At 42.1% G+C, this 25,851-nt stretch overlaps 1 protein-coding gene across 4 annotated transcripts in view; it reads left to right on the top strand.

Annotated features, from left to right (window-relative positions):
- The window catches only part of FNDC3B (fibronectin type III domain containing 3B), a 373,528-nt gene that overhangs the window by 226,338 nt on the left and 121,339 nt on the right, over nucleotides 1-25,851 (top strand). For all 4 annotated transcript variants that reach the window (XM_044291978.1, XM_044291975.1, XM_044291976.1 and 1 more), the window contains exons 7-12: nucleotides 6,102-6,160; nucleotides 13,684-13,841; nucleotides 14,246-14,305; nucleotides 19,269-19,407; nucleotides 21,221-21,274; nucleotides 22,989-23,113. In XM_044291978.1, the coding sequence (XP_044147913.1) occupies nucleotides 6,102-6,160; nucleotides 13,684-13,841; nucleotides 14,246-14,305; nucleotides 19,269-19,407; nucleotides 21,221-21,274; nucleotides 22,989-23,113 (595 nt within the window). The remainder of the gene's footprint in view (nucleotides 1-6,101; nucleotides 6,161-13,683; nucleotides 13,842-14,245; nucleotides 14,306-19,268; nucleotides 19,408-21,220; nucleotides 21,275-22,988; nucleotides 23,114-25,851) is intronic.

Raw genomic sequence — 25,851 nt, 5'->3', positions numbered from 1 at the left:
TATGGGGCAGACATCTTTATCTAATCCTGCACATCCACTTTATTTTCCCTGTACTTTTGAAGAAAGTAAAACTTGTAAAATGAAAAAGTTAAATGTATTAGACTGTATTTTAGTCATAAGGTGGAATGTGCGTTTTATTGTCATGAAATACTCTTCTAAAACACCAAGAACTTTTGTTTTATCAAAGGCATGAATTTTGTCATTTATCTCTAGATACATATTGTAATCTGTGGTTTAGACTGCCCTCTTGTGGGCAAAGTATATACTTTCTACAGCAATCTGTATTGTATCCCAAGGCAATTCTGAGAAGGTGAACGTTTTTGTTTTTTTGTTTTTGTATTTCTAATAGTAGAAATGTTGTTTAATCCAAGAACTACATTTTCTAATAGGTAATTGTAAAGTGCCAAAGATAATTTGAATAGGCCCCTGAACATTGTAAGATCTTATAAGAACCATTAGGCATAGTCGTCATGTTTCCTTTGCTGCCCTCTAGGGGAAGAGGGGTGATACTGTGCTTTGTGATACATAGTTCTCTGTTTTCTATATATGTATACACTGTGTATGTGGAAGCAACAAATAACTAAAAGCATTTATGCCAGAAACCATCCAGATCACCACTGGATCCCATTATAGTCGATGGGAATTAGGCTTCACATGATCAGGACCAGCAGTGCCAGAAATGGTGAGCTCTGGTAGCCTCATCCTCTGTCGGGTCAGGCTACAGTACTGGATTTCTAATGCAACTGTGAACACAGTCTTAGGGCTCATGCACACAAACGTATTTTCTTTCCTCTTTCATTCAGTTTTTTTTTTGCGGACCGTATGTGGAACCATTTACTTCAATGGGTCCGCAAAAACAATGGAAGGTACTCCGTGTGCATTCCCTTTCCATGTTTCCATTCCGTAAAAAGTAGTGCATGTCCTATTATTGTCCGCAAATCACGGTCCGAGGCCCCATTCAAGTCAATGGGTCCGCAAAAAATACGGTACGCACATGGAACACATCTGTATGTCATCCATATTTCATCAGTATTTTGCGGATCCGTACTGTAGAAATGCTATGCCCAGCCCATATTGCTCATGTGTTTGGTGAATAATAAGTTACTGTTTCCGTTTCCAATCTGCAAAAAACGGATCGCATACGGAAACCATACGGATATGTTTTGTGGAATAACAGAATGGAAGGGGACTTAAATCAGAGAAAAAAAAACCCCCTCATATATGGAACAACGGATCCGTGAAAAACGGACCACAAAACAACAACGGTCGTGTGCATGAGCCCTTGGGGTGAAATCATTACTGTCTGAAGGACACTAAGGGAGTATCATTACTATATGGAGTGTACCTTTACTGTGTGAGGGCAATAAGTGGCATCGTTATTATGAGGAGGCACTAAGGGGACATTCTTACTGTATTGTGGAGCTAAGTGGGCATCCTTACTATCTTGGTAAGGTGCCAATGACTCTATGTTAAGCCCTATTCAGTTAACCCGTGTATGCATTAGGTTGGGCTATTTTGTAGGCTATGGCATTTTCTTTTATTAGATTGCAGTGGTACAGTATAATAGAGGTGTGTTAGTAGAACTTTAGGGACACGTCTATCAGAAAAGGGTATCTTTTTAACTCAATAATAGAAAGAAAAAAAAAATAAAAAAAAATAAAAAAAAAAATATATATATATATATATATATATATATATTCTTTACGTTATATCTGAAGGGTGGTGCCGCCTGTTGTTTTTCTTTTTTATATATATATACATATATATATATATATAATTTTTGGCTGTTCATTTTGGCAGTACTACACCATTGAACATGTAAAGCAACATATTGTCCTTCTGTAGCAGTCATCACAGAGAGGTGACTCCTATATAGATAGGGATCCTATTATTATTTTTACAGCTGCTCTGCGGGAAAGATATATGTTAGTACAATAGTAGGTGTAGAATTGGGATAACAGTATGACCATTCTATTGTTCTCTTGATAGGCCTAGGTAAAACTGAAGAGCTTTGAACGTTTCAGTGTAATGTATGATACTCTAATTGAATCACTCATCCCTTTTTCATTCCTTTTGGCATGTCCCAGGCATTGAGACACCATCTTAATATGTTCATTACCTACAGTATAGAAGGGTTTTTGGTCTTGTCTACATAATGGGTGCGTTTATAGAGAAACTGTTCCATTGAACAGGATTGAGGTCCTGTGGCTATTCAGAGGATGACTTGCAGAAAGTGTCGGGATTAGATCGGAAAAAAGTAATTGAGGGTTTTAATGTACATCTAAGATGGAAATGATGAGTATTGATACACAATAAATGGTTACTAGTTTAATGCTTCTAGTTCTGATGCAAGATATTGCATTGTCTAATGCTTTGACCCCTGGATTTAGGGATGAACTAGGGCTGGATGATTAATCAAGAAAAAAACAAAACCGACCATCAGCCTGATCTGGCACTTTGCCTATGTTCGTTTTTTCAGTTCGGTTTTTGTGACATCATCCCGACCAGGCTGGGACATTACGCCCGCTGGTGGGTGCAACAGGCACCATAGCCGTCGAGTGCCTGCTGTGACCACGGCATCTGAATGCTCTAAACCCCAGAAGTGCACACTTCCATTTGCGCTTCGGCACCCCCCCCACACACACACACACACACACATTGTAAGGGCTCATGCACACAAACTTATTTTCTTTCCGTGTCCATTCCGTTTTTACTGAAGGTACTCTGTGTGCATTGCGTTTCTGTATGTCCATATTTCCGTTCTGCCAAAAAAATAGAACATGTCCTATTAGGATAGTACTGTTCTATTAGGGGCCAGCTGTCTTATACACTCCAATGCTAATGCATAGGAGTTCATGTGAGAAACAATCTGATAGTTCCCTATAAAATAAAATAATAAAATAGTGTTAAAAAAGTTAAAAAAATAAAAAAAAATTCAAATCACCCCCTCTTACCCTAAATGTGAATAAAAAATGTAAACAATAAAAAAATACACATCATGGGTATCGCTGCGTGCCAAAACGCCCATACTATTAAAATATAAAAAAAAAAATATTTCCATACAGCAAACGGTGAAACTGAAAAAATGTCAAAATGAACGATTTGCCATTTTTTGGTTGCTTCACATCCCACAATTTTTTTTATAAAAAGTGATCCAAAAGTCTTACACAACCCAGAATGGTATCAATGAACTGTACAAATCGCACCACAAAAAACTAGCCCTCACACAGCTCCATACACATAACTACAAAAAAGTTATAGGGGTCAAAATATAGCGATGAAAACACTCCCTCTGCTGGTAGTCCCTGCACTATGGTATACATGTAGGCCAGGCCAGCCCAGTATACAGCCTTACCTGCCTGGGGTATACATGTGGGCCAGGCCAGCCCAGTATACAGCCTTACCTGCCTGGGGTATACATGTGGGCCAGGCCATCCCAGTATGCAGCCTTCCCTGCCTGGGGTATACATGTGGGCCAGGCCAGCCCAGTATGCAGCTTCCCTGCCTGGGGTATACATGTGGGCCAGGCCAGCCCAGTATGCAGCCTTCCCTGCCTGGGGTATACATGTGGGCCAGGCCAGCCCAGTATGCAGTCTTCCCTGCCTGGGGTATACATGTGGGCCAGGCCAGCCCAGTATGCAGCCTTCCCTGCCTGGGGTATACATGTGGGCCAGGCCAGCCCAGTATGCAGCCTTACCTGCCTGGGGTATACATGTGGGCCAGGCCATCCCAGTATGCAGCCTTCCCTGCCTGGGGTATTCATGTGGGCCAGGCCAGCCCAGTATGCAGCTTCCCTGCCTGGGGTATACATGTGGGCCAGGCCAGCCCAGTATGCAGCCTTCCCTGCCTGGGGTATACATGTGGGCCAGGCCAGCCCAGTATGCAGCCTTCCCTGCCTGGGGTATACATGTGGGCCAGGCCAGCCCAGTATGCAGCCTTCCCTGCCTGGGGTATGTGTGTGTAGATAAACAGTGATGTTACGTTGAAACGCTCAAAAGGACCACAGGGGAGGCGCCAAAATCCCTAGGATCTAGGACTTGGATCGTAAAAAACCTAAAGGTAGAAACTATGCGGTTTGTCTAGGCAAGTGGAGTAGCAATACTTACACACTCTCAGGATGTATACACTCTCAGGATCAGATCACATATGGTCAAACAATGGTAAGGATAAAACAATAATGTAGAGAATGGCGCATAAAATCAAGAAGTGGCATATACAATCAAAATATTATCCAAATATTCATGACTCACTTCACCCATGAGGGTAATGTGGGATAAAGCTCAAGACACCCACTTCACACCTCCTGCGCCTGGGTCGCCCGTAGAGATCTCAGAAACGAACAATGACCACTCAAGAGTCTTTGTTCTTTTTTCTTTTCTTTTATTCCAAAGCCAGGGTAGGGGAGTGAGCAGCTAGAGTACGTATCACTTTTTATTCTGGTTTTTGGCTTGAGGGATGAGTAGCAATTCTGGAGTGCACACCATGCGGTACAACTTACTTAGTCTATTCTGCAGGTACATACAATTATGGAGATACCAAATTTATGTTGTTATGCTTTACCACTTTAAAAAAGAATCTAATTATGTCACCATATTCGAAAATCCTATTTTATTGTGATTTCATTTTGGAGTACATTCAACTTTTTGATCAATTTAAATGTCCCAGAGCTTCTGAGAGTCAAGAGGCTTCTCGAAATAGCTGATCGACGGGGATGCCTGTACTTGAACCCCCATTAATGTAATAATGATGACTTATCCTGAGGATAAGTCATCTTTGTCTTTTCCTGGATACCCCCTTTAATCATAGCTAAATTGGCTTGAGCGCTGTCTACTTTAAGTGCTATAATGTTGGGCACATGACCTGGACACCGCCCACAACTCGTGGGCTGTCTGGTCATATGACCAGCCTATTAAAATCCACTACAACATAAAAAAGGCACAAAAAGTTCCAATATGACAACAATATAAGAGCTGCCTGCCATAAAAATGTTATAAGCTCTTAAAATATGGCTTCATAAAAGTAGATAAATAGACTAAAGATAACGTTATTTATACCACACAGTGGGTCCAGCAAAATGTATCAAATGATGAAATTGCTGTTTTCCCCCATTCCTACAGAAAGAGTTAATAAAAGTTAATTAGTTATATGTACCCCAAAATAGTCCAATTGAAAAGTACAAATTATCCTACAAACAAATAAGCCATACAATTATGTAGACGGAAAACTAAAAATGTTGCAGCTCTTAGAATGCAAAGAAGGAAAAATGAAAAATAATTGTTTTATCCTAAAGGCCCAAATAGACTGGTCCTGAAGGGGTTAAAGAGGTAACTCCCTATTCCAAATATCCCAGTCAGGATGAATCCTCTATTCAGTTATAAATGTCAAGCAATCTAGGACTCATTTTTTTTATTTATTATTCCTATCAATAAAGCCGTGCAGGCGAGCTTTGAAATCCATTTAATAAATGAGTGATTTGAAGGTTGTGAATGCCCTTTTACGTGGCTACAGGCCTAGCTATGAAAGGGTGTTAGACGGGTCTCTGCACTGAATTTATTTGGTTTATACCTTGGGATCTGGCAGATATTTTCTCAGTGCTCCGGCTATCGTTATCTCTAGGGCAGTGATGGCCAGTTTGCAGTGTTCGCCGACGAACACATGCGATCTGCCATCTTCACTCACAAATCCGGCGATGCAGAGGTAAGTCCTTACCTGTGCCTGTGCCGCGAGCCACTCTGAAACACATGCGGTCACCGGGAGCAGGCCATTCCAAGAACAGCCTGCTCCCGGAACTGCCTGCTCCCGGTGACCGCATGTGTTTCAGAGCGGCTTGCGGCGCAGGCACAGGTAAGGACTTACCTCTGCATCGCCGGACTTGGGAATAAAGATGGCAGCCCGCATGTGTTCATCGGCGAACACTGCAAACTGGCCATCACTGCTTTGGGGTCCTACTCCTTCCTACGCTGAGTTCGAAGGGTTACACTTTATATACTACCTACGGTATTTAGTGCCTAGGTGGGTAGCACTGCGCATGTTTCATCATTTCCATTGTATGTTGAGTTTCAGATTGTGATGATTTGTTCTCCTGCCTGTTTCTGTTTCAGAGTATGAACCAGAAATAAAGAAGAATCAAGAGATTGTATCAGGGATTGAGAAGTTAACGGTAGGTGTTTAAATAATGATGTACCTACAGTAGCCTATGTACAGCCTATAATCTGTGTGCCTCCATATAGACTCAAAGGCATATGGAGATACAGAAGGGTCCCATGGAATGCTGTGGATGCTGTACTGTATTATCGTTGCATACAGTTTCTCTTTTTCTTCTTCTACATAAGGCTACATGCACACGACCGTGCTGTTTTCTGCGGTCCGCAAACCACGGATTCACAAAAAACGCATGCGGAACGGGCGGCCCATTGTAGAAATGCCTATTCTTGTCATCAAAACGGACAAGAATAGGACATGCTATATTTTTTTGGGCGGGAGCCACGGAACGGTCAACGGATGTGGACAGGCACACGGAAGTGCTGTCCGCATCTTTTGCGGCCCCATTGAAGTGAATAGGTCCTCATCCGAGCCTCCAAAACGGCGGCTCGGATGTGGACCAAAACAACAGTCGTGTGCATGAGTCCTAATTCTTGGGCTGATGGCTGATGATTGGCTTGCCTAACCACTCTACTGACCTGCCGACAAACGAGTATACTCTTATTTGTTGGCCGATCAGATCTGATATCTCCGGGATGTGCTATCGACAATATGCTAACTATTTGTATAGTGTGCACCATGATTCGTTCCCCATTGGCCCATGATCAACTTGCTATGTTGTAAATCTTCGCTCCATATGGCCCATTACTGTATGTATATCTTTTTGCAGATGAGGATAGTGCCTATGGATGAAGGCTGGTTCATGATGTAGTAGTCTACACTTAATACTTGTGTAGTTCACAAATCCAAAAAGATGAGGCAGCACTTCAAAGGATCCAAAACAAAGTGAAATGTATTCATCCAGTGTACGAGCAGCGTTTCAGTCCCTCAATGAGACCAGTTTCAAGTTTCACTTTGATTTGGATTATTTGGAGTGCTGCTTCCTCTTTTTGGACTTGGTTGCTGAATTCAGGTATTGGGTCCAGTCCCTTTTCCATTCATCTGCTTTGACCGTGCTGCTCGACTGTGGACATTTATCAGTAGTGTAGCTCCATACCAGGGATCAGCAACCTCCAGCTCTCCAGTTGTTCTGAGACTACAACTCCTAGAATCCTCCTTTCACTTGTATGGGAGTTACAAGAATAGCTGAGCAAGTGTGCATGCTGGGAGTTGTAGTTTCACAGCATCTGGAGTGGCGAAGGTTTCTGATCTTTGTTCTATACTGAGAATTCAGATAGAAACACATTGTGCACGGATCATTAGGTGGGCACAGGAGGTGTGTGCTCCAATTTAGAATGCATTAGGGCAAAACTGTTCCATTTTGGACCGCTTGTGTGAGCCCATGACGGATCTCACAAATGGAAAGCCGAAACGCGAGTGTGAAAGTAGCCTAAGCCGGCCTGTCCCCTTCCCCGCCCATGCCAAGCCCACATTTTTAGACCTGGCGTGAGCAGCGGAAAAAATCACTGAATCTGCTGCACCTTGGCGTGCGACAGAATCTATGCCAGATATACGTAACAAAAGTGGTATATATCTGGTCATAAATGACCCCCGTAATTTTCACTGACCAAAACACTGATGTGTGAATAAGGCCTCATGCACACGGCTGTTGTTTGGGTCCGTATCCGAGCTGCCGTTTTCCATTGCTCCGTTTTGTGGCCCCGCAAAAAAAATAGAACATGTCCTATTCTTGTCCGTTTTGCAGACAAGAATAGGCATTTCTACAATGGGCCGCCCGTTACGTTCCGCAAATTGCGGAAGCACGCGGGCGTCTTCCGTTTTTTGCGGATCCGCGGTTTGCGGACCGTAAAAAACTGAACGGTCGTGTGCATGAGGCCTAAAGCTTAATTCTTTAACCTGCACCAGCCATATGCTCTGTAAAAGCTACAGGGAGAGAGCTTCAGTAGAAAGGACACAGGCTCCGAGCTGTCAGGCTGAAGATAATCTAGCAGAACAATTGGAGCAGTGAATGTGAAGATCTCTGGATCCATGTGAGGGCCTGGCCCTGTGCTAGTTCTAGCTTAGTTGTAAAGAGATTGTCATGTACTATATGATGTCTGATTTTAATTTTTACATTCACAATCATGGTATAACCCCTTTAAGAGATCATAGATGAATGCAGCATGGCATTACTGCATTGAAATTGAAGGTGAGACAATGGAGGACATTTATCAATGCTTTTACGCCAATTGTGGCATAAAAAAGTCACACTTTATGGCGCACGGCATCTATGCACCATAATTTGAAACTTTGTTAGCTTATCGACACTTTTCTGAAGTGCCGAGAAAAAGGGGCATGGCTTAGTGGAAGGGGACGGGGTGCTACCACCACATTTACTTTAAAGTGGCGAAAGTTATAGCTGAAGTATACGCCAGCCTGTAGCTGGTGTAGACTTCAGTTTCTGGCGCTGGTGTTTACAGGATTCTGCCTCTTAACAAATCAGGCGCATCTACGCCAGTCTAGATATATCTCCCCAATGGCCGATATTTACTAATGTGAGTGCACCTAAATTTTGGTGCGTCTAGGTTTTGAGAAATGCGGAAATGGAATGCACACAGAGTACTGTAACTTCCGTTTTTTTTTGCTGACCCATTGAAATGAATGGTTACGCATAAAGTCCACAAAAAAAAATTAACGGACACGGAAAGGAAATACGTTTGTGTGCATGAGCCCTTTGTAAACCAAAACCAGGATTGGAGCCCCACAGACATAAGGTATAAGGCCTCCTGCACACAACCGTATGGCTTTTTTCCAGTGTTATTTGTTTTAGTAGTTTTTCCGTTCCGTTTTTCCGTTTGGTTACGTTTTTTGCGGATCGAAAACTGAAACGGAAGCATAGCATATACAGTAATTGCATTTTCAATAGATGGTTCTGCAAAAAACAGAACGGATACCGCATACGGATGCATTCCGTATTCGTTCAGTTTTTTTTTTACAGCCCCATTGACTTGAATGGAGCCACGGAACGAGATTTGCGGGCAATAATAGGACATGTTGTATCTTGGAATACAAATACGGAAACAGAATGCAAACGGAGTACATTCAGTTATTTTTTTTCAGACCCATTAAAATGAATGGTTCCATATAAGGAACTCAAAAAACTAAACGGAAACGCAACTAAACGGAAACGCAAAAAAAAAAAGTTTGTGTTCAAGAGGCCTAAAGGGAAAGCTCTGCTCCTGTTCTGTGTTTAGAGCTGCTGCTGGTTTTGTCTTAAAATCACTGATGGAAATCACTGACCGAACACTCACGTGTGAATGAGGCATTGTACCTATGTATATACTGCAATGTGGTGTATGATGGCGCACCTACACCGTGTTCTATTACAGTTTTGCACTGTGCAATAACACACTTTTTTGTTCTTTTATGAACTTTTAGAGTCTCATTACCCAGAGGTATTTTTAACCGCATGTAGGCTCGGCTGATGGCAGAAGTAAATGGCACATAATTGGGGAGATATGTCGAGTTTTGCTTTGTACGTAAACAAGACGTCAAACCAATTAAATATTTCAGTAATCCTTTGTTTACCTTCGTCTTTCCCATTGAGAAGCAGCTCTCTGTTTACTGCTCCTCTTATTAGACATCATCTGTATTTTCTCCGTATAAATTATTCATGCTTCTATAATCACTTTATTAATGGACCTAAGATGGCTTTTAAAGTACACGCCTCCTCTCCACCGTGCAGCAGAGAGATGTTTATGGGGATTTTTTTACCTTCCATGTTTTGTTATTGCCCTTCACACAATATGTAGGATTTACTTTAGCTTTTCTGCTTCATATAAAGAGTAAGCATCCAAAACAAGGAGAGACGTTCAGCTTCCCATAAAGAAGTGATAGCCTTTGTTCTTTAAAGAGATAAAATACACACAGCGCTAGCGTCTACGCGTTTCGGATCTTAAAATGTGGCCCTTGCTCGTAAATAAATAAGTTTTCTTTTGTGGTAACTTTATGGGCCTTGTGCACAATACCCTAATTCTGCTCCCTATGCAGGAACTAAAGACACAAGAAGGAAGGCTGAGTTACTGGATACTGGGACGTGTTTTCTGGACACATAAAAATGCATTTGCTCCTGTTCAGCATCCCAAAATCTCAGAGAAATCTGATGCTTATGGTCCCTCTGACTTTTTGCATGGGGACTTAAAGAGCATTTTCATCTTAGACAGAGAATCTGCTGTAAATGTCTGATAGATGCAGTGTTCACCTCTGGGCCTGCACCTATCGCCAGTATGGTGGCTGCTGCATCCAGGTGGAAAATGGAGACTGGAGAGGTGGCCGTGGAAGGGGCAGGCTAACTCAGCCTATAGAAGTGAATGGCCACCTCGACATCCATGGTCTGCCATCTCACCAGGCAGGTCAGGGCACCCCTGTGCTGAAAATAAGTTTGAGCTCCAGCGGTGGGTCCTGCGTCTATCAGAAATGTATTGCCTATCCATCCCTTTATTGGGAATACACCTTTAATAATCTAAACAAACAAACATCTATGCATGCTACAGTGAAAGAAAGCCCCCCCACCGAGCCAAAACATAGCAAAACTTATGAATGTCACTTTATGTCACCTATAGTGAGCTGTTTCTTCCCACACATAGAGAATATTGTTACCCAGAAATGAGCTTCTCAAAAAATAAATATAAATATTAACTACTATTGGTACCCTTCCTCATTATGGTTTTGCAGTCAGTCATACTGTTGTCAAATAACCGGACAACAGTATGGTGTTCAAATAACAGGGCCGTAAACTGACCAGATAATGCTACTACAAATGCCACAAATATTGTACAGTACAGTGGTGGTAGATGGCAGTGCCACACATTTCCTAAATGAATGCCACCAAATTGTCCTGAGATAATACTAACGTATGTTGACCAAATATATAAAGTAGTGTACTAGCAGGACTATCCAATGACCAAATCAGAGGCCATTTGTGCCCCACTGCAATCTCTGATGGCTGATGTGCACACCCACAGGTTGTACACCCCTAAGGCCATCCCTGAATATGTGTCTCTAAGTATCTTTAGAAGGTATTGTCAGAAAATTGCCTATTATTTAAGTCATGTTTTGTTTTTGTTAAAGATTTGTTTAACGCTTTTTGGTGATTTTCCCCCTCCAATATTTCATGTTATTTATATTTTTAAAGAGGACCTTTCATCGGTCCAAACATTGTGAACTAAGTATCATGACATATACAGCGGCGCCCAGGGATCTCACTGCACTCACTATTATCCCTGGGCGCCGCTCCGTTCTCCCGTTATGTCCTCCGGTATGTTCGGGGACTTGGTTATAGTAGGCGGAGACTTAGGGGACTTGGTTATAGTAGGCGAAGCCTGCCCTTGTTCTGCTGGGCATCTCCTCCTCCTAGGCTGTAGCGCTGGCCAATCGCAGCGCAGAGCTCACAGCCTGGGAGTTTTTTTCTCCCAGGCTGTGAGCTGTGCGCTGCGATTGGCCAGCGCTACAGCCTAGGAGGAGGAGACGCCCAGGAGAACAAGGGCAGTCTCCTCCTACTATAACCAAGTCCCCGAACATACCGGAGGACATAACAGGAGAACGGAGCGGCGCCCAGGGAAAATAGTAAGTGCAGTGAGATCCCTGGGCGTCGCTTTATATGTCAGGATACTTTATATACTTTATACTTTATGTCAGGATAGTTCACAATGTTTGGACCGATGAAAGGTCATCTTTAAGAAAATCCGAAAAGCTTGCTGTTTTCACACCTCTTAGCAGCCTCAACAGGCTTCTCATTATCATCACAGGCAGGATTACAATTAAAAGTAATGTGCAGTATGTGATCTCACAGTTGACAATAGATGATGATTATGATCTCACAATGGATAACAGGTGATCACAGCTCACTTCTTCCTCCTCCCTGACCTCTGCACAGGTCACAGAGCATGCCTAGTGCACTCTACCATAAAAGCCAATGGGGGATATTTACTAAATATGTTACGCCAGAATTATGGCGTAAATACACCAAAAACAATGGCGTTTTTATTTAAACCAAATATATCAACTTTTGTCTCCAGAATTTTCACCATAAAGAATGCCTCACGCCAGATATGAGTTATAAATGTCATAGTGGGTGGGGGTTATCAAATTGGCGCAGGTAAGTATTAAAACAGGATGCAATTTTATCTAATATAAATGAGCGAAACAAGTGTTCTGTCATGAAATTGAGATTCAACAAAAACAAAACAATAACAAAAATGTCGTAAATCGAGAGAAATAGGCAGATAATCATGTTTATATTTCAAAAAGTCGCATTTTAAAAGTGCCATGCGCTTTTTGATATATGAAATGAAACAGATCACTACTTTTGATTTGTAACGTTAGTAATTTTTGGCGCAAATTATGCCATTATTGATAAATGTCCCCCGGTAAGTCATCTCCAGGAACCAGTTTACTCTGATGAATATTGCTGTTTCCTCTGAGTAGAGCTGCTCAATCATAATCCTTAACCCCATATTCATTAACAGTAGGCCTCATGCACACGGCCGTTGTTTTGGTCCGTTAGACAGCTCCTTTACAGTGTCACTGGACTTTCAAAAAATGTTAGTGAAATATTAAAGGTTTTGATCAGTGGGGGTCTTAGTGCTGAGAACCCCCACCCATCGTTAAAATGTGGAAAGAGAAGTGCTGCACAAATCACGATGTCAATAGAAAGTCTATGGGCCGCCTCAATTCTGTTTCCTGCAGTGAGAAGTGAGAGCGTGCTATGTGAGTGCGTCTTTCTCCTCGTTCTAGCAATCAGTAGGTGTCTCCGCACGCAGACCCTAACCACTCAAAACCCTTCATATGTTGCCATGACATATCAAAAGTTTTTGAAAACCCTTGAAATCAATGGAAGATCTGGTGGCATGATGGTTGGCATATGTGGACCTTCTCTTTCAGGAGTGGCTGGATAGTGACCCCCCCCCCCTCCATTCTTAGGGCTAGTAGGGGGTCTAACTTTTGTGGTACAGTATATCACACTGATATGCCATAAAGGTCTTTAGTGGGAAAAATAATCTGTGCTGTAATTCCTGTTGCAAGTAACTCAGGATAAGGGCACTTTCACACTTGCAGCAGGACGGATCCGACAGGCTGTTCACCCTGTCGGATCCATCCTTTTGCTATTTCGCCGTGCCGCCGGACCACCGCTCCATCCCCATTGACTATAATAGGGATGGGGGCGGCGCTTCTGCGCAGTTCGCGGTGAGAAGCCGCCGGACTGAAAAGTCGGACATGCAGGACTTTTAGTCCGGCGGCCTTTCTCTGTGCACTGCCGTGCTGCCCCGGAGCTCCGCCCCCGTCCCCATTGACTATAGTCAATGGGGACGGAGCAGCGGTCCGGCGGCACGGCAAAATAGCGGAAGGACGGATCCGACAGGGTGAACAGCCTGTCGGATACGTCCTGCCGCAAGTTTGAAAGTACCCTAAGTAAAGCTTTAAAGAAAAGGAGTCGAATTGTTAAAATAGTTCCAGATTTACTGAATGGCATGTATTTGTTGCACTGGATTGTGCCTAAGTGACATAAATAATTTGATTTATTTTTTTATTTTTCTATTTCAGGTCTCCAATATTCAGTCCAGAAGTGCAGTAGTATCATGGTCGCCCTGCAATGGGTATCCAAGTGGAGAGAAGTCCAGCAATGGCTTGTCCTATCCCTGTAGCTATGAGGTTGCTTTATCAGACAAAGGGAGAGATGGAAAGTATAAAATTATTTACAGGTAATAAGTTGGGAGCCGTGTGGTAGCCATGATTTTTATAGCATGGGTGCATTTTATATTTATAGGTAATGAAGAGAATGCTTTTTATGTGCGCGAGAAATCCTTGTGCTCAATAAACTTCCATTTGTCGTCATTTCCCTAAGTAGTGGCCTTGTGCAACCTGCGTATTCTCCATGTCTTTCCCCTCAGCATAAATGTCATTAAGAGCTGAAACCTTGTGAACGCTGCCTAGAAATGTGTTCCGTGCATTCGGAATATTTCCAGGCTTGGGCTCGGCGGCCGCTCGCGCTCTGTATCTCTCGATCTGTCCCTTATATTGATGATGATCACAGCGGAGGGCAGAAGCCTGTATTATTCTTCACCCTTTCTATCTCTCACTCTCCACATACAATTTGTCTCCGCAGCGGAGAAGAATTAGAGTGTCATTTGAAGGACCTGAGGCCGACGACAGATTACCATGTCAGGTGAGTTATAGCTGTGTTGTTCTAGCACCTGAGCTGGGAACACAATCACAGGGTCTGTCACATTATGCCGCCATAGACCAAAGAGTTTATCCTGAAAAGGATAAAGGATTCAATATCTTAGGATGGAATGTAATAGTGGTATAGTACAGTGTTTCCCAACCAGTGTGCCTCCAGCTGTTGCAAAACTACAACTCCCAGCATGCCTGGACAGCCTTTGGCTGTGCGGGCATGCTGGGAGTTGTAGTTTTTCAACAGCTGGAGGCACACTGGTTGGGAAACACTGGTATAGTATATATAACGTGGTAATAAAAATGTAAGCAAAACAACTGTGAACAGGCAAACAATTGTGTAAAGAAACCCCACTACCATTCCACATTGTGCAAAAAGTTACTGTACCTATGGATGGTATTTAAAGGGTCGTATGTGAATCAGGTGTTAACACACAATGGGCGAAACCTGTAGGAAAAATGAAAAGTAAAAGTTTTCCAATATACTTTGGTATTCAAATGTTCATGTGCCACGGCTTCCCGGCAGCCCACATAGGGCCTGTGTGCTCGCCAGGCCGCAGTGATGTTGGCATCATAATCATGTACTATAGCAAAAGGCCGTGCTGTCCAGTTGCTGAAGGCTAAAATGAATTTTTGTCCATAAATACATTGGGGACTTTTAACGGTTAGTATATTAGGTTTTTTATTAATTTTCTATTTCATTTTTCAGTTTCAATCAGGTTTCTGCTCTCTTTTTCATTTAAAAGACCTTCTGCAGCTATTGAAAGAGAACATTTTGATTGGATGAGTGGAGAGAACAAGAACAAAGATGATGACAGGCTTCATGCACACGACGGTATGGTTCAGTCCGCATCCGCCAAAAATTTGGATTGGATGCGGACCATTTCATTTCAATGAGACCATGTGTGCTGTCTGCACCCGTATGTTCGTTAGAACATATCCTAGTCTTGCCCGTTTTGCAGACAAGGATAGGACATTTTTTAGAGGTGTTTGAAAAAAATGGTGGCAATTTGTGAACCGCAAAACCGATATGGTCGTGTGCATGAGGCCTACATACAGCAATTATTAGATTGAATGGTTCTGTTCACACTTTTACTTCCATCAGAGACTTACATTAGTGTTAGTCTGTGACATATACATTCGATAGAAGTCCCTCACACATGCCACTATGTAGGCATCCAGTGATATACAGTATGTCAGCCACCTACTGTATCTGTACAGGAAAGCATAAGAAACCTCTTTCATAGGGCATCTGTCAACAGGATCATCCATATTAAGCCAGTCATAATGCCTGTTAGGGCTGAACCTGCTGATTAAAACCATGCCCTTCTTCCTTTCATCCATTGCTGAATTTAAGACAAATAAATGTTTTTAAAATGATGCAACTTAAGGCTTAAAGGGGTTGTCTCACTTCAGTAAATGGCATTTATTATGTAGAGAAGGTTAATACAAGGCACTTACTAATGTATTGTTATTGTCCATATTGCATCCTTTGTTGGCTGGATTCATTTTTCCATAACATTATACACTGCTTGTTTCCAGGGGTTACGACCACCCTGTAATCCATCAGTGGTGGTTGTGCTTGCATACTGCAGGAGAAAGTGCTGTACTATGTACACTCCCATAGTCCTGGCCACCAGAGAGGCCAGCGCTTTTTCCTATAGTGTGCAAGCATGACCACCACTGATGGACTGCAAGGTGGTCATAACCATGAAAAGAAGCAGTGTATAATATAATGGAAAAAATAATCCAGCCAACAAAGGAGGCAATATGGACAATCACATTACATTAGTAAGTGCCTTGTATTAACTTTCTCTACATGATAAATACCACTTGCTGAAGTGAGACAACCCCTTCAAGGACATGAGGGCATGCCCTAGCACTTGATACACTTTAGCTCCTCCCCTCTACCGCTTTGAGCACTCTTCCTCCACCTGGATGCCTGGCCCTGTCATTCAGGTTGAGGGGGGGTGTCCAGAGAAGGAGAAATAGGAGACAGTGTGCACAGATTTTCTAGGGCCCACCCTAGGTGCACTTCAGCTCTAATTTGCATAATTTTAAAGCACTTATTTCTCCTAAATATAGCAATGGATTGAGGGAAGAGAGTTATGGCTTTAATCAGCAGGGTCAGCCCTACCAGGAATTATAGGTAATGTAATAGGGTGGTATTTTCTGACAAATATACTTTAAAGCTATCCACACAAATTCTGTGTCAACATGTTCTATATCTTTATGCCTTGGATAGTAAAGTAATGTTGTCAGATGTGCTGAAACTGAAGCACAGTCAGTGGCCATGTGTTCTCAGGGATCCACAGAAAGAATAACTGTATCATACCTCGCCTCAGATCTATAGGGTAAATACTTTTAGTTTTGACAACTTTTCTTCATGACTGAGGTGTTCTATACTCCTTATTAATTTGGTTGCCCTTTGAACTCTCTCCAGCTCTGTAATCTCTTTTTTTCTGAACTGGTGCCCAAAATTGAGCTGCATAGTCAAGATGCTTATAACATGGAAGCAAATGACCCATTTCTGACTTAGCTTATCCTAAAATAAATACTAAAAATAATGACATGACACTTTGTGATGGAATAAAAATGGCCGCAATGCTTTATTAAGGGTAAATAAATTAATAAATAATTAAAACTTCAAAATTCATAAATAAATAACCATTAAAAATTCCAATAATTACCGAAATCCACTCAGCAATAGTTTTAGAGGTGTTTGATACAGCCCCTCTAATAAAGCAAAGCGAAATAAGCAAAAGAATAGGGAGGGAGGGCGGGGCGACGATCCGGTCTTGATAAAACTGGCCCAGAAGCGCCGCCAAAACCCTCATTTTAAGGACTAAACTTTCCCGCCGCTGGCATCCACACCAATCAGCTGTCCAGAAATCTCCCCCAGCAACCAGCTGCACCAATCAGAGAAGATCCCTGCTTGACATCCAAGGCTCAGGTGAGACCGGCTAAAACCAGCTGATTCTGACAGGACTTAACCCTTTCATAAAACCTGAAATAAAAAATTGGGAAAACAAGAAAAGGGGGGGGGAGAGAAAACATGCAAAACCATACAAAAAACACATATTAATGGTGTCATTACCCCCATGTGTCCCCCAAGCAAAACGCTCTGGGGGGCCTGAACATTAGTCCAGTGTGAATTTGACCCGTTTGTGACTACCCTTTGAATATGGTAACAAAGTAACATAGTTTGTATGTTAAAAAGACATCTGTCCATCCAGTTTGGCCTGTTTCCTGCAAATTTGATCCAGAGGAAAGCAAAAAACCCTCATGAGGTAGAAGCCAATTTTTGCTCATTTCAGGAGGGAAGATGCCTTCCTGACTCCAATCAGGCAATCAGAATAAGTCCCTGGATCAACGATCCCTCTCCAGAAATGTAATAACTGTAACCTGTAATATTATTACCCTCCAGAAATACATCTTGAACTCTTTTAATCTTATCCAATTTTGTTCTCAGTCACAAATGTACTAAACAAGTAAACCTAATATGCTGTCACAACATGTTAAATTATTGTGTATTTGGTATCCACTGGTAGCCCCCTTGTCCGTCTAGATTACTTTCTTCATAAAAAGCAAGTAAATAACTTTGACACAACCTCCCTTTTATAAAGCCAGGCTGGTTGACCATTGTAGGGGTTTTCCCACAATCCAGACTTATCCCCTATCCACAGTATAGAGGATCAATATCTCATTGGTGGGGGTTTGACCACTGGGACCCCATAATTCATTATAATGGGAGCTAACGTTTATATACACAACAAAAATAGAGGATGCCCACCAGTTACACTGGAGCACAGCCCACTAACCACCAATTAGTGATATATATGACCAAAAATCTGAAAATGGCTGGCTCTCAGTAATTTGCATATATCTTTACTAATTCATATACATAACAATAAAATACAAAAAATAACTCCCAAATTTAATCCACCCTATAATATGATCAGTCCCTTTAAATGCGGAGCTTTCACATATAAAAAAGTTCATATATAAAACACGTTTTCCTTTTCTTTTAGTTCATCTCTTTGGTGTGCGTCTATTAGAATCAGTTGATATTCAGACTCCTAGAACTTTGTGGCAGTCTGTATCCGACGTTCTCTTATATCTGAGCAGCTTACTGTATGATATTGTTTGCTGGTCAGCTGCTTTATCAGATACTGTGCGTAATGTGCATATGGTATGTGTTCATATACAACTCTGTCGGGTCTGTAGCTCATCCTATGGGGGTTTGTAAGCTTGTTACTCACGGATACTGACCCAGCGAACACTCGCCTCCCACAGACTTTATATATGCGAGAGCTCCGCATTTTAAAGGGACCGTGATCATATTATAGGGTGAATGAAATTTTGAGGTTTTTTTTATTTTATTTGTGGTATTTTATTGTTATGTATATGAATTTGTAAAGATATATGCAAATTACTGTGAGCCAGCCATTTTCCGATTTATGATAACGGGAGTGGCATGTCTCTGCATGTACCCTAGTGCTGTAGTCAACTATCTGTGGCATCTCCATAAGGAATAAATGGAGTGGCAGTGCACGTGCTCGACTTGCTGCTTCCCATTTTTGTGATCAGTGGGGTCCTAGTGGTCAGACCCACACCAGTCAGGTAAGTATTCCCTATCCTGTGGTATCGTATTGTGATAAAGACCAATTTAACAATGGAAATACATAGTTGTGTAAATCCTGGCAGTATTATGGCATCTATGTATTACATGCATAGTCCAGTGATTTCAGTGGGAACTGTGTAATGCTTTTTTTACAAGCATTTTAACCAAAAGGGACTGTTCAAAGGGAACAACAACTAAAAAGTCAGAATTGCTGTAGTGTGAGCTCATTATTTTTTTCTATTCTGTTAAATATGTTCTTTCTAGAGTATATAAAGTATACCTACATACCTGATGAAGGTCACTTAACTTATGTAACTTGTGTTTGCCTTAGAGTCTATACAACAAATAAATCAGTAAAGGGATCCTGTTCAGAACCTGTAACATTCACCACTCACAGCTGTGCACCCGAATGTCCATTTCCACCTAAGCTGTCTCAAAGATCCAAAAGTTCACTCACACTACAATGGAAGGTAAGTCATCCACCTATTGGTCCAAATACAATGCAAAGTCTTTAGACCAGGCATCTTAAACTGCGGCCCTCCAGCTGTTGCAAAACTACAACTCCCACAATGCCCTGCTGTAGGCTGATACCTGTAGGCTGTCCGGGCATTGTGGAAGTTGTAGTTTTGCAACAGCTGGTAGGCCGCAGTTTAAGATCCCTGCTTTAGACCCTTTTACATTTTGTTATGTTACTGCCTTGTGCTAAAAAAAAAAAGAAAAAAGTTTTCCTCCATTAATCTCAATATCCCATAATGAGAAAGTGATAACAGAATCTTAGCAATTTTTCCAAATTTATTAAAAAGTAAAACTAAAATTTTACAAGTATTTTTTTGTGCCCTACCCATGACACTTGACATTTAGCTCTGAGGCCCTCCCATTTCTTCTGAGATTTTTAAACACCTTGATTGGAATCCACCATAATTTGGAAAGACACACACCTGCCAATATAAGGTCTTACAGCTGTCGATGCATATACAGTAAGAGCAAAAACCAAGCAATGAAGAGGAAAGAGCTCAGAGACCAGATTTGAATGAGGCACACATCTGGACAAGGATACAAAAAATGTCTGCGCACTGAGAGTTCTCAAGAGCACAGTGACCTCCACAATTCTTAAATGGAAGAGGTTTAGAACTACCAGGTCTCTACAACCAGGTCTCTCCCTACAGCTGGCCACCTTACCAAACTAAGTTATCAGGGGAGAAGGACCTTGGTAGCAGAGGTGACCAAGAGCCAAATAGTCACTCTGGTTGATCTCCAAAGATCCTGTGTGCAGATGGGAGAAACTTCTAGAAGGTCAACCATCATTGCAGTCTTCCACCTATCTAGGCTTTATGGTAAAGTGGGCAGAATGAAGTCACTCCTCAGTAAAAGACACATGAAAGCCCACCTGGAATTTGCAAAAAAGCAACTAAAGGACTTTCAGAAATGTTTGGGCTCAATTCTAAGGGTCGTGTCTTGCGGAAACCAGGCACTGTTCATCACCTGCCTAATATATTCCCCACAGTAAACATGGTGGCAGCATCATGCTGAGGGTATGTTTTTCAGTGGCTGGGACAAGGAGACTGGTTGAGGGAAAGCTGAATGTACAAAGTACAGAGATACTCTTAATGAAAACATGATCTAGAGTTCCCTGGAACTCAGACTGGACCGAAGGTTCACCATCCAACAAGACAATGACCCTAACTAAGCACACAGCTAGGACAACACAGGAGTGGCTTAGGGAAGACTCTGTGAATGTCTTTTAGTGGCAAAGCCAGAACCTTGAATTGAACATCTTTGGAGAGACTTGAAAATGCCTGTCCACTAATGGTCCCCATCCAACCTGACAAAAGATTTGCACAGAAGAACGGCAGAAAATCTCCAAATCCAGGTGTGCAAGCCTTTTTAGCATCACACCCAAGAACACCGGAGGCTGTAATCCCCTCCAAAGGTTCTTCAATTAAGTCCTGAGTAAAGGTTCTGAACTCTTATGTCAATGTAAGATTTTAGTTTTACCTTTTTAAATTAAAGATTTTTAACATTCTGTTCTCATTTTTTCATGATTGATGGCAGAATAATGGAGAAAATGTTTTTTTTTTTGTTTTTGTTTTTAGTACTAGGCCGGAACATAACAAAATGTAAAAAAAGTGAAAGGATCTGAAGATTTTTCAAATGCATTGTATGTGATGCATCCCTGTGTTCTTCCCTCTATGTTGTGTTACAGTATTTTGCAAATATCATTGATAAACCATTATCATGTGCTACATTGTATTTATATAGAATAATGATCTGCTGTTATTGCAGGCGCCAGTTGATAATGGTTCAAAAATCACCAGCTACCTTTTACAGTGGGATGAGGTAAGAATACATAAGAACATTTTGCAACTAAGCAGGGAAGTTATGAGGAAGCCATCTAGTATTTGGATTGGTTCACACAGGCTGATTTGCATGAAACCGGTGCATTTTTCTAGGCTTGTGGTAGATAATTTTAATATTCTTCTTATCAACGTACTCCCATTGTTCAGGTAGCAGTGTTTTACTGACTGTCCCTGTCCCTTTGAATAAGTTTTACTTTTACTATACGAAATAGGGAATAAACAACACCTTTACATCTACAGTGCAGCTGTGCTGCAGTACCAGACATAACCTCCGGAGAGGGGGTGCTATTTTTTTTTAAAGAAAGCAGCAATGATGTTCTAATCCTGTAGAACTCCTTTATTTATTTTGTGCACTTATATGGCACTGCTATATTCCGCAGCACTTGACAGACAATTAGCATCAAGCTGTCCCCAATGGGGCTCACAATCTAAGTTCCCTATCAGTGTGTCTTTGGAGTGTGGGAGGAAACCCATACAAACACAGGAAGAACATACAAACTGGTTGGATTCGAACCTAGGATGCAAGGCACCAGTGCTAAACACTGAGCCACCGTGCTGTTCTATAAGGCTCTTTGTAACAAAACAGAATCTTTGACTTTTTTCGTTGTTTTTTTTTGTTTTTTTTTGCTTTATTGGTCAGTCTTGTTGGCAACATACAAAAATATGAACAGCTTTTCATGTCAAACGGCCCCATAGCTTTTCTTCTGTTAAGCTCATTAGACAGAAACAGGATATAAACACAGAAACTGCACGGCCAGCCAGTGACTAAACATTACAGCAAGCCTGAACGTAAACCAGAAGAGAGCAATCAATAAGAACGCTCTATATGTTTTCTTCTCTTAGCATGTTGGGTTTATGTGCGCTCAGGAAGTATTGGCTCTCTAAGGATTGCACTAGCTTTTTGCTCAGGGAGTACATATCATTCACAGATGTATATTTCCCTGTCAAGAACCGATAGGAAAATATTTGCCTTGCAGATGGAAAAAGTGCCTCCATCTCATCAACTGCCCTCCCTCCAAAAGAATATTTTCAACATTTTATATTTATTAATCTCCTTAAAGGGGTTCTGCACTTTCATTTAACTGATGATCTATCCTCTGGATAGATCATCAGCTTCTTATCGGCGGGGGTCCGACACCCGGGACCCCCGCCGATCAGCTGTTTGAGGAGGCAGCGGCGCTCCAGCAGCGCGGCAGCCTTCTCACTGTTGACCACCGGCCCATTGACGTCACGACTAGTATCAACTAGCGTGGGCGGGGCTAAGCTCTGTTCACGTGAATGGAGCTTAACCGTGCCCACGCTAGTTGATACTAGTCGTGATGTCAGTGGGCCGGTGGTAAACAGTGAGAAGGCCACCGCGCTGCTGGAGCGCCGCTGCCTTCTCAAACAGCTGATCGGCGGGGGTCCCGGGTGTTGGACCCCCGCCGATCAGAAGCTGATGATCTATCCAGAGGATAGGTCATCAGTTAAATGAAAGTGCAGAACCCCTTTAATAACAAACAAACTTTTCTGTGCCCCTTTAGTGGGTTTCGTAAATGCCCCTGACTAGCCTCCTGAGCACTGGTACATTGGAATCTTTAGAATGTCAGGGAAAAGTTAGATGCAACCAAATTTAACAATGTCACGAAATGCAAACGAGCAATGTAAAACAAGTAAAAAGAGCAATGACAGAAAATGTTTCTCTTTTACCACAGGGTAAACGAAACAGCGTGTTCAGAGAGTGTTACACGGGAAACCAAAGGCACTGTAAGCTGACAAAATTGTGTCCGGCAATGGGGTATACATTTAGAGTAGCAGCACGCAATGATATTGGGAAAAGGTAAGTGTATCACTTAAACTTCTTTAAACTTCTTGAGCCTCTTGTATTTTGCATGTATCCCTTAGTGTTTATTATTTTACTGGCTGAACATGTAATTTGTAAGCAATATTTTAAAGAGTACTCATCACCACAAAATGCAAAGCAATCTGCAGGCAGGATATTGTAGAACAGGAGATTCTGAGCAGATTCATATACATTTTTGTGGGAAAAGATTCAGTAAAACCTGTAATTTATCTTGTACAAAATGTATTTGCCAAGAATCTCACATTTATAACGTAGCACTAGCATTTTACATTTTCTATAGTGAGTATGGCACTATTGTATTTACTTTATTATTTGTGTTTGCAGAGTGCTGGTGCACTTGTACACAGGAAGGTTATATTAGTGATTGATAGCATTCCCTGTGTAAGTGTGTATACAGAGATAGCTGTCAGTCACTGATAGCTGTACACAGGGGAGGTGTTATCAGTTATTGATAGCATTCTCTGTGTAAGTGTGTATACAGAGATAGCTGTCAGTCACTGATAGCTGTACACAGGGGAGGTGTTATCAGTTATTGATAGCATTCTCTGTGTAAGTGTGTATACAGAGACAGCTGTCAGTCACTGATAGCTGTACACAGGGGAGGTGTTATCAGTTATTGATAGCATTCTCTGTGTAAGTGTGTATACTGAGATACCTGTCAGTCACTGATAGCTGTACACAGGGAGATGTTATCAGTGATTGATAGCATTCTCTGTGTAAGTGTGTATCCAGAGATAGCTGTCATTCACTGATAGCTGTACACGGGGGAAGTGTTATCAGTGATTGATAGTAATCTGTGTGTGTGTATACAGAGATAACTGTCATTCATTGATAGCTGTACACAGGGGAGGTGTTATGAGGGATTAATAGTATTCTCAGTGTAAGTGTGTATATATAGATAGCTGTCAGTCACTAACAGCTATACTCAGGGGAGGTATTATCAGTGATTGATAGCATTCTCTGTGTAAGTGTGTATACAGAGATAGCGGTCAGTCCCTGATAGCTGTACACAGGGAGGTGTTATCAGTGATTGATAGCATTCTCTGTGTAAGTATGTATACAGAGATAGCTGTCAGTCACTGATAGCTGTACACAGGGGAGGTGTTATCAGTGACTGATAGTATTCTCTGTATAAGTGTGTATCCAGAGATAGCTGTCAGTCACTGATAGCTGTACACAGGGAGGTGTTATCAGTGATTGATAGTATTCTTTGTGTAAATGTGTATACAGAGATAGGTGTCAGTCACTGATAGATGTACACAGGGAGGTGTTATCAGTGATTGATAGTATTCTCTGTGTAAGTGTGTATACAGAGATAGCTGTCAGTCACTGTATGCAGGGAGGTGTTATCAGTAGTTGATATAATTCTCTGTCTAATTGTATATGCAGAGATAACAGTCAGTCCCTGGTAGATGGTCACTGGGAAGGTGTTATCAGTGATTGATAGCAGGTGTATTTACACGGCCTGATTTTCGAGCAGATTAAAGGGAACGACCATCCCTGCTAATGTTCATTCCCTACAATCTGCCCATCTAAATACGCCATCGAACACTAGATGAACGAGTGAAATGTTGTTTGTGTAGGCACATCAATTATTGTTTCTGGGCAGCAGATCGTGCTGTCTAAACAGTGATCTGCTGCCCAGAAACAATAATTCTCCAATAGCAATCCCTCGTCCTCATACTGTGAAGGAGATTGCGGCATGTAAATTCTGTCGTCTCCTTCACTGAAAGAACAGCAGACTGTCTAGAAGAAAACCCCTTTTTTCCGATCAATCGGCTGTAACATTGTGCGGTGTAAAGCAGGGTCGGACTGGCCCACCGGGGAGCCGGTGAATTCCTCGGTGGGCCCTAGTCTGCACTGTCTAACAGACTAATTTGCAGGAATGTAAGTGCCCTGCCCGCTAAAGTTTCATGTAATCTGCCTGCCGATCGGGTGTCACGCTGCTGATGTATATACAGTACATTCTCCACTAACTGAATTAGCTTTGGTGGGTCCAGGGAGGAGGGAAGTGCAGCAAGTAATAGGTTGCTGCCTGTGTTGCTGCCGAGACGTGGCCCATATTCTTTCACTGTGCGCCCCTCCACCTGAAGAGTGATCTACGTCTGCATTCGTCATCTTGTTGACGGCACACAGAGACAGGCAGAATTCCCAGCTGCCCGCCCACACGTACGTGTCTGGCCCTGTGATAGAAATGCTTATCCTTGACTGCGATTGTGGGCAAGAATGGAACATGCTCTATCTTTTTTGCGGTGTCACGGAACGGAATGAATGGTTACGCAAAATTGTGGAACGGATGCAGACCCAGAACTACGGATGTCTGAATGGATCCTTAGAGTGCCTGCACATGATGGAGATGACATGTTTTTCCACATGGGTTCTCATGCCGACAAACAGCAACGTAATACAGTACCAGCAAAGAGATGAGATCTCATGTACATTTTGCTTTTTTCTTCAATTCCGGGGGAGATTACAACCTTTGCAATACAAGGGTGCAAATTGTGAGAAAACCGCAGCAAATTTGCCAGAAACACATGCAGTTATGCACAGGTGTGCAGATTTTCTGTTCATATACATGTACCCATGTGCAGGAAACACCAAATTTGCACCAAAAACTGCATCTGTTACTTAGTTTTTTGTTGCAGATTTGCTGCAGATTGCAATGGGTGAAATGTGCCAAATGATTACACCAACAGTTGACATGACTTCTAAAT

Source organism: Bufo gargarizans, chromosome 4 (genome assembly GCF_014858855.1).
Source record: "Bufo gargarizans isolate SCDJY-AF-19 chromosome 4, ASM1485885v1, whole genome shotgun sequence".
NCBI lineage: Eukaryota > Metazoa > Chordata > Amphibia > Anura > Bufonidae > Bufo > Bufo gargarizans.
The sequence above is the reverse complement of the archived record's forward strand: the minus strand, read 5'-3'. Positions and strand labels throughout refer to the sequence as shown.